This window comes from Nicotiana sylvestris, chromosome 9 (genome assembly GCF_000393655.2).
Source record: "Nicotiana sylvestris chromosome 9, ASM39365v2, whole genome shotgun sequence".
In the NCBI taxonomy this organism is placed as follows: Eukaryota; Viridiplantae; Streptophyta; class Magnoliopsida; order Solanales; family Solanaceae; genus Nicotiana; species Nicotiana sylvestris.
The window spans coordinates 80915795-80925253 of NC_091065.1; the positions used below are offsets into that span (position 1 = coordinate 80915795).

General features: G+C 37.2%; 4 protein-coding genes across 4 annotated transcripts; 2 read left to right on the forward strand and 2 right to left on the reverse strand.

Annotated features, from left to right (window-relative positions):
- Positions 1–790: 790 nt before the first annotated feature.
- Positions 791–2317, reverse strand: LOC138877826 (uncharacterized). Its single transcript, XM_070157468.1, has 4 exons — positions 1666–2317; positions 1298–1584; positions 1044–1208; positions 791–895 (listed from the first exon to the last, which is right to left on the reverse strand). The coding sequence occupies exons 1-4, from the start codon at positions 2315–2317 to the stop codon at positions 791–793; spliced, it is 1209 nt and encodes a 402-aa protein (XP_070013569.1).
- A 90-nt stretch (positions 2318–2407) lies between these two features.
- Positions 2408–2884, reverse strand: LOC138877827 (uncharacterized). Its single transcript, XM_070157469.1, has one exon. It carries the CDS (start codon positions 2882–2884, stop codon positions 2408–2410), a length of 477 nt encoding a protein of 158 aa, XP_070013570.1.
- Positions 2885–7246: 4362 nt separating this feature from the next.
- Positions 7247–8295, forward strand: LOC138877828 (uncharacterized). Its single transcript, XM_070157470.1, has 2 exons — positions 7247–7352; positions 7478–8295. The coding sequence occupies exons 1-2, from the start codon at positions 7247–7249 to the stop codon at positions 8293–8295; spliced, it is 924 nt and encodes a 307-aa protein (XP_070013571.1).
- Positions 8296–8331: 36 nt separating this feature from the next.
- Positions 8332–9047, forward strand: LOC138877830 (uncharacterized). Its single transcript, XM_070157471.1, has 3 exons — positions 8332–8409; positions 8518–8677; positions 8797–9047. The coding sequence occupies exons 1-3, from the start codon at positions 8332–8334 to the stop codon at positions 9045–9047; spliced, it is 489 nt and encodes a 162-aa protein (XP_070013572.1).
- The last annotated feature ends 412 nt before the right edge of the window (positions 9048–9459 follow it).

Sequence of the window (9459 nt, forward strand, 5' to 3'; positions counted from 1 at the left end):
GGGAGTTCTTGGGGCTGAGAAGTTGTGGGTAATGCCATTTTCATTATAGAACTCATCAAATTTTGCATTATCAAATTCTGTTCCATGATATGATCTAATACATGCTACTCTAGACTCCATTTTCACCTGGATTTTCTTCACAAAGGCCAAATACCTCAAAGGTTTCATCTTTTGTTCTAAGAAATAGAGTCCATATGAATCTGGAGTAGTCATCCACTATCACAAAGATGTATCTTTTTCCTCCCCTGCTTTACACTCTCATAAGGCCACACAGATCCATATGAAGAAGATCGAGTGGCTTTGAGGTACTGACATCCTTTTTAGACTTAAATGAGGACTTCACATGCTTCCCTCTAGCACAAACATCACAAACTTTGTGTTCTTTGAACTTTGACATGGGCAGACCACGGACCAGGTCCTTCTGAATTAGTTTATTCAGAAGAGAAAAGCTTGCATGCCCCAGACTTCTATGCTAGAGTTCAACATCATCATCAACAGCTTTCAAGCAACTCAGATCACCACTTTGTATAGACTCAAAATTAGCAACATAGATGCTCTTGTATCTCTTGGCCACAAGTACCACTTCACCAGTTACCAGAGTAGTAACTGTGCATATCTTGGACAAGAACTCCACCTTGTTTCCTTTATCACAGATCTGAGAAATACTCAAGAGACTATACTTAAGACCATTGACATAGCACACATTCTCAATTGAGTGAGTGAGTGATTTCCCGACTTTTCCAACTCTGAGAATGTACCACTTTTTCCCATTGCCAAAGGATACACTCCCTCATTGCAGGGCTTTTAGTGAAAGAAATTCCATGGTGTTCCCAGTCGTATGCTTTGAACATCTACTATCCATGAACCATTGTTTACTGCTTCCTTTCATTGTTCCCTGCAAAAGGAAATCAAGAGTTAGTTTTAGGAACCCAAACAAGTTTGGGTCCCTTATAGTAGGCAAGAGCATGAATAAGAGCTCTCTTAGTCCATGCAGGTAACATGCATTTTTTATGGGTGGCACCTGGTCCCTTTTTAGTAATTACCTTTTTAGCAAACACTTTGTTTTTTTGAATAAACTGGACCCTAGCTTGGTAATTTTCCTTGAAATGCCCATTGTTCCCATAGTGGGTACACAACCAGTTATCCGGTACAGTAACATACTTGCTATGGGGGTTGTAAGGAGTTTTCTCCCTTTGAAACCCTATTCCCTGCATTTTTCTACCATTATTAACATACATGGCAATAATAGCTTCTGAGGACCAGATCCACTTAAGGGACTTTCAAGATCATTTTTCACTCTTTCGAGTTCAGTTTGTGGATGCTTGTTTTTCTCAGTTTCAACACACATGCTAGTTTTCACAGCTTTCAACTCGTTTTCAAGCCTAATGTGTGCCTCATTGGCTACATCTTTTACTTTCTCAGAATTTCTAGGTCTAGACTCAGTTCCTAGTCCCTCTATAGCTTCTCTCAGGTCTGAAATCACTATCAAGAGATTATCTTTCTCCTCCTCAATTTTAGTCACTCTCTTCACTAAGGCCTCTTTTTCTTTACTGAAATTCTTAATGGTTTCCTTATAGTCAATAGCTACAACCACAAAGTCATCTCTTTCATGTTCTATGCTAGCAATTTTTTAAGTTAAAACAATTTTTTTGTTTTCCAAATCACTTATGGTTTCCTTCAGATCAACTACACACACTACCAGATCATCTCTAGTTTGTTCAGCTTCTCCTAGATCTAAGGTCAAGGCATCTTTATCGTCCATAAGAGTATGATATGCATCAATTAATACACTAGCTAAAGACATGAGTTTCTTAGGGGAGTAGGATTTCAGATTTCTCTGAACATCCCTGAAGTTTACCTCACTATTGTTATCATCTTCATCATCATCTGATTGGGCCATCAAAGCAAATATTGAATCATATTCGTTTTCTTCACTTTCAACTGCCATCATGGAACTGTCAACTACATCAGTTTCTTCTTCAGACTCACTAGAGGAGTCTCCCCATGCTGCAAGAGCCTGTTTCACCACATTGTCAGCAGATCTCTTCCTTTTGAAGTGCTTGTTTGGAACCAGGTTCCTATTTGCTGCTTTATCAAGGATGTATTTAGGGTGTTCTTGCTTCATGAGAGGAAAAGCTTTGATAAAGTGCCCTGGCTTTCCACACTTGTTGCAGAGGTCATAGTTCTTTGGTCTGCTGGAGTTGCCCTTTTTCAGTATTCCTCCATTTCTTCTGACTATCTTCTGAAACCTTTTGGTTAAGTAAGCCATGTCACTGTCCTCCTCACTTGAGTCATTGCTTTCAGCTTTGAGTACCATGTTCTTTTCCTTCTTTGGTTCTCTTCTTTCACTGTATATCTTCCTCTTTTATGGTCAGCTCTTGCAGGTCCTTTGCTTTAGTAATGGCATTCACCTTACTTCCCATGAACTCGGCAGAATACTAAGGATCTTCCTCACGAGCTTGTTCCTGGGAATGATTTCACCAAGTGAGTGTAGCTCATTTATGATGAAAGTGCATCTTGTGTGCATATCTTGAATAAATTCATCGTCTTTCATCCTAAAGAGTTCATACTCGGTGGTGAGCATATTAATCTTAGATTGCTTTACTTGATTGGTTCCCTCATGTGCTGTTTGCAAAGCTTCCCATATCTCCTTGGCAGTTTCACAAGTAGAGATCCTATTGTATTCATCAGGTCCTATTCCACACACCAAAATTTTCTTGGCACGAAAAGTTTTCTCAACAGCCTTCTTGTCTGCGTCAGTGTATTCTTTTCTGGTCTTTGCCATTGACAATGGAATGTCTCTGACATTATTTGTTGGGATGTAAGTACCATCACATATGACGTCCCACAACTCAGAGTCTTTAACCATGATAAAATCATGCATTCTTATCTTCCACTATCCATAGTATTGCCCATTAAACCTGGGTGGTCTATACGTAGACTGACATTCTTCAAAATTTGGTGGAGCAACCATAAGGATCCGTCCTAGGTGTTAGCCTGATAGGAGGAACCCGCTCTGATACCAATTGATAGTTTATATGAGTCCACCAAATAATAGAGTACCAGGTCCTCTATGAGTTTCCACTGAGAATACTAATAAAACAATAAGTAAATAAGATAGGGAGTTTTACATGGAAAATCCCTACTCAAGGGGATAAAAACCACGACCTACACTGGTAGGATTTCAACTTCACTATGAGAAACTTTTAGATTATAACCTATGTAATCTAGGAATTACAATCTTAATCACTCACTAACTCGTAATACACCTATTACAAGCCACTTTGCAATACACCTATTACAAAGACTTCAACTCATGACTAACTCTACTCACGATACAAACACAAAGGGTTTATGGTTTTATAAAGGGGTTCCTAAGAAACGCTTCTAGCTAAGCAATTTAGGAATTACAATGAAGAACAATTACAAAGTTACAACTCAACAAAGGACAACAAAATACTAGATTTAGGAGCTGGTCGGTAGTAGCGTTAAACTTTGTTCTTGAGGCACTTGAGAATTGAATTCGCTGTCTCAGAAGGATTGAATGCTTGAAGTGAATTCTCAAGTGTTCAAATGATGTTTTGTTGTAATACTCTTATTAATACACCTTTGATGACATCACTTGAATGATGTAATCACTTGATTGGTCAAAGGACAAATGAATGCAGAACTGTGTTGCACTATTTCTATGGCAGTCACTTTCTAGATGTACACAGTTGACTTTTTGTATTGCTGTCAGGGAAACACAAGGGATCAGGTCCCTGTGTTGGTTCTCTATCTTCTACAGTTGTAGCAGTTCACATTAGCTGAAGTCTATTGATTAGCAATGTATACCAAGTGTGTCAAGTTCCCTATGTGGTTCTTGACAGTAAGTTTGTTAGATCATCAAAACATAAAGCTAAGATATTGAAAAAACATCACTAGGCATTGACGAGTTACCTCTAAACTATCATCACCTTCAACTTCGATGCTGTAAGGATATGAATGAAGTTTGGTTAACAACCCAAGTTTAATAACCATCTCTTCAGAAACTATATTTATGTAACTCTCTTATCAATGATCAATCAACAGACTTTTCTATGGGAGCTACATCTAGTATGGAAAAGAGATTCATGGTGTCTCGTTTCTTTATCTTTTTGAACCAAGAATCTTTCTCTTGGTTAAATCTTAAACATGATGATTTCTCAACCTTTGAACCTGTGGGTTATAGCTTTGATACCAAATTGATGTGATTCTTTGAGTTAACAATGAACCAACCGACTAGGATCAAGATCTTGAAATGAAAAATGTGGTTTGTTGACTGATTTCAAGAAACAACATATCTCAAGTTTTAACACTAGGAGTTTGATGATTCAAAAACGAGGTAAAAGATGACATTCTGAAGTATAAGAAAGACTATTTACTCATTCAAAACAAGTAAATAACGATGTTGTACCAGTTCAATGAAAGTCATGAATCTATGATATCAAAAGATAATTTAGATCAAGAAACGTGTTCTTGAAAGATCAAGAACTAAATAAGTTCCTAAAGTCACCACTTGAAATCAATTAATGTGATAAAGAAACACCACACAAAATTGAAAATAAGATAAAAACTATCACCACCTTACTTGGAACCAAAAACAAGATAAAGAAGACAAAATAGAGAAAAACAATCTATTATAAAACTAGGCAAATCTTAAAAACGTGAATTTCATTCTACGATACAAGAGAACTCTTTATATAGTCCTAGAGTCTCTTCTTTGATGACTACAATTTCTATTCTAATAAGGAAATAAAATAACTAAAGACAAGGAAAGTAAAATATCTATTCTACAAGGAAAAAAAACGAGAATCCTACTAAAAGTAAAATCCTTATTCTAAAAGGAATAAACTAAATCCTATTTTAAGAAGGAAAGGGTCTTGGCTTCTTGAAATTAATCTTAAGATTCTTGGACTTCTTGAAAATAAGTCAATATGTTTGGACTTGAGCTCTAAAACATGATCTTTGCCACAATTAATAAAATTTAACATAGATTATTTATTTACATTATTCTCCCATGGTTGAGAAAGACTTGTCCTCGAGTCTAAAGGCTCCACAAATAGCACAAGATTGACAACTTCTATGATCTGGTTGAACTCATATTCACCAGGCTCTAAGTTGCATTTTTCTAACTTGTCAAAGAGCTTCATCGTGTTGTAACAAAGCTTAGCATGTGGCCTAACTAAATTCCACTTTCTCAATAATAACTGTGTACCAATATTTCTGCAATAAATCCTCCTAAATATATTTTCAAACACTAATCAATAATCATAAGTTATTTTCGTTTTATCTTTAGGAATCTTGAACTTCACCATGTCAATGTGGTGCTTATGGGATATGCCCAAAAAATTCAATTTAGTACCACAAAAATATTTGAAAGAATCAAATTCAAGTACCTTTGGATCAAGCTTAGAGATTGAAGTATATCTTCTTGAGAATTCATCAGCAACAATGCTCTCATATTTAACTAGATCATAATCATAGATGGAATTTGTGTTGAGATTTTCTGTTCCTACAACAACAACAACACCAACAACAACAATCCAGTAAAATTCCACTAGTGGGGTCTGGGAAGGGTAGTGTGTACGCAGACCTTACCCCTACCCCTAAGGGGTAGAGAGGTTGTTTCCGAAAGACCTTAGGCTCAAGAGAATAAAAAGACAAAAGTAGAAAATATTAGTATCACCAAAGAAATTATAAGAAAAATAGGAACAACATGAAATCCACAAGAAAGATGCAAAGCAAAACTGATAGCTAGTAAATAGGTCCTGCACTAAAAATAGTAAGACACAACATTGCCACTAGTTATCTTAGACAAAAACCCTATTAGACTAGTCTCACAAAGGTATTGGTAAGGCAAGACTCAACTACCTCCTAACCTATAACCTTAATACTCGACCTCCACAACTTCCTATCAAGTGTCATGTCCTGGGAAATCTGAAGCCTCAGCATATCATGCCTGATCACTTCTCCCCAATACTTCTTAGGCCACTCTCTACCTCTTCTCGTTCCCTCCACAACTAGCCGCTCACACCTCCTTAATGGAGCCTCTGGGATTCTCATTTGAACATGCCCGAACCATCTGAGCCTCGCTTCCCACATCTTGTCATCAATGGGAGCAACGTGCACCTTCTCTCGAATATCATCATTCCTAATCTTATCCATCCTAGTGCGCCCGCACATCCACCTCAACATCCTCATTTCTGCTACTTTCATCTTCTGAATATGTGAGTTCTTAACAGGCCAACACTCAACCCCATACATCTTCTGTTCCTACATATTCTTGAAAATATTCATCCTTTGGGGGCAAGAATAAAGCTGGAACAAAATATTAACTCAAACCTTCCATTAAGGACTCTTTTTTAAACAACCCTTCCTCTCGTAATTGCAAAATTTTATGGACTTCTGCATTAATGCAATATGTTGCCTCGTTTGGAAGGATAAAATCAACAATCAAATCAATATTATGTTGAGCATCTCTATAAGGTGAAAAGTTAAGCTCACATATGGGATGCTCAAACGGATCATCATCAAACTTTGGAGGTAAATCCTCAACTTGTAGATCTAGTGCATGCTCCTCCTCCTTATGCTCTTCCATAGTAATACCAGCATTCAATGACTTTTCTCTATTGATTGGACCAAATGTTTGTAATTTGGTCACAAAAGAATCATCATTGGCATCGGGATTCAATGGCACTAAAATAATCTTACGTTTATCCTTTGTAATAGAATAGGTGTTAAGGTCTTCATTATATTTAGCACACCTATTATACACCCATAGTCTTCAAGTAATAAGTGACAAGCATCCATCTTCACTACATCATACCAAATCTGGTCTTTATAGATCTTGCCAAAAGAAAATGTGACTAGGCATTGACGAGTTACCTCTAAACCATGACATCATGTAACTACATTTATAACTGGCGTGAAAGGAAACGACCTGACCAAGCAAGAGATTGAGTCAGTGATGGTCAAAAAATTTGGTGAAACATTCACAAAAGGAGCACTAACACGGTATTCTCTTTTACTAGAAAATTCTATTGATTCTTTTCCTAAGCTTGTGGATTCATTTACAAAAGCATACTCGGGAGCTCAAAAAGTTGACAAGAGGATGAAATAAATCGTCAAAATAAAACAAGGAGATACGTAGCTACTCAGGGAATTCGTGGATAGATTCCATTGTGAAAGGATGATGTTACCACGTGTACCTGATAATTTGACGGCTATGGCATTTGCGAGAAACCTAACTGAAAAAGCTCAGAAGCCACGAGGAGACTCAAACAAAGTTTACGAGAATTCCCTGCAACAACTTGGAATGATGTTTACAACAAGTATAACATGAAGTTGTGGATAGAAGAAGATACTATCACTCAGTCACGGGGAGATGAAAGTACAAGTTCAAGGTGACCAGAAACTGAAAAAAGGTCCGATAAGAACAGGTACGAATCTTACATAGGACCAACAGGAAAGGATTCATGTTCAAAACAAGAGAACCCGAGGTACAGTTCCACATCAAGGGACAAAGATGCGGGTTCGTCATCCAAGTTTAGAAAGGAGAGAGATACGCGGTACAACTACATTATTTCAAAAGCAAAGATCGGTGATTACAGTTTCAATGTTAGCACCTCTGAATTGGTAGCTATTTTAAGAAGTAAGGGAGATAAGGTGCGGTGGCCAAAAGAAATGAGATCGAACCCTAGCAGAAGAAAACTAGTTTTTTTGTGTGAGTTTCATAATGATCATGGTCACCAAACAGTAGAATGCATATTGTTACAAGGTGAAGTAAAGCACTTGTTAAAACAAGGTTATTTAACCGATTTGTTTAGTGAGAAGGGTAAGCAATCATGTATGAAGAATAGACATAAGCCACCAAAACCTCTGTCACCGAAAAGAACGGTTAATGTGATAAACGAAGGAGAGGAGGTCAACTGTGTGACATATACGGCTGCAAAAAAGATGTCAAAAGTCACAGTTACCCATGGAAAGCGAGTTCGCCATGTTTTGGAAGAAGATAGTATAACATTTGATGATGCAAATGCAGATGGCATGTTGATCCCACATAATGACTCTCTAGTAATATCTTTACTTGTACATGATACTAATGTGAAACGAGTTTTGATTGATCCAGGTAGCTCTGTAAATATCATTCTTTTAAGAGTGGTAAATGAGATGCAAGCTGATGAAAAATTGGTACCCAAAGCATGTACCTTATCTGGATTTGACGATTCAAGCGTTGTTACTAAAGGGGAGATATTGCTCCCCACATTCGCATAAGGAGTAATCAAAGATAAGAAATTTCAAGTGATAGATATGGACATGGCATACAATATGATCCTCGACAAACCTTGGATTCACGAGATGGATGATGTTCCATCTAATTTACATCAGGTTTTTAAGTTCCCTTCCCAATGGGAATTAGACAAATCCGTGGTGATCAACAGGTTTTTGAAAGTATCAATTTAATGGCATATTCAAGCATAAAAAATGACGTTGCAGACGAAAAAAAAGCAATTACATAATTCAGTTGAGGGTTTAACAAATCAAACCTCAACTGGAGATGGACAAACGCATGTAGACTCAAGGCCTGATACTATTCAAGAGCCAGAAGAAAATGAAAATATCAAAACACAATTGAGGAACTCGAAGTTGTGGTGCTGTTTATATATAGGCCGGATAGAAAAGTTTACATCGGAACAAACCTGAGCCCACAGATGAAAGATAAGTTAATTAAATTCTTAAAGGCTAACACAGATTGTTTTGCTTGGTCGCATTCAGATATGACTGGTATACCACCGGAGGTGATGACCCATAAGCTAAATGAAAATCCAACATACCCACCTATCAAACAGAAGAAAAGGAAGCAAGGATCCTTCAAAAACCAGGTGATTCAGGATGAGGTACAAAAGCGTTTAAAAATCGGGTCTATCCGAGAGGTAAAATATCCTAATTGGCTAGCTAATACTGCAGTGGTGCCCAAAAAGAATGGCAAGTGGCGAGTTTGTGTAGACTATACTGACTTGAATTAAGCTTGCCCTAAAGATTCTTTTTCATTACCATATATAGATCAACTAATTGATGCTACTGCAGGACATGAATTGTTAAGTTTTTTTAGATGCTTACTTATGATATAATAAAAAAAATGGATCCTTTAGATGAGGAAAAAACTTCCTTTATTACAGATAGGGGGACTTACTGTTATAAAGTCATGCCTTTTGGCTTAAAGAATGATGGAGCCACATACCAGAGGTTACTAACGAAGATGTTTCAAGAACATCTGGGAAAAACCTTGGAAGTCTATATAGATGACATGCCAGTCAAGTCAACACGGGCGGGGCATCGTATCCAACCTTTGTCAGATACATTTCAGATTCTCCGCAAATTCAATATGAAGTTAAATCCCGAAAAGTGTGCATTTGGCGTGTCTTCAGGTAAGTTTTT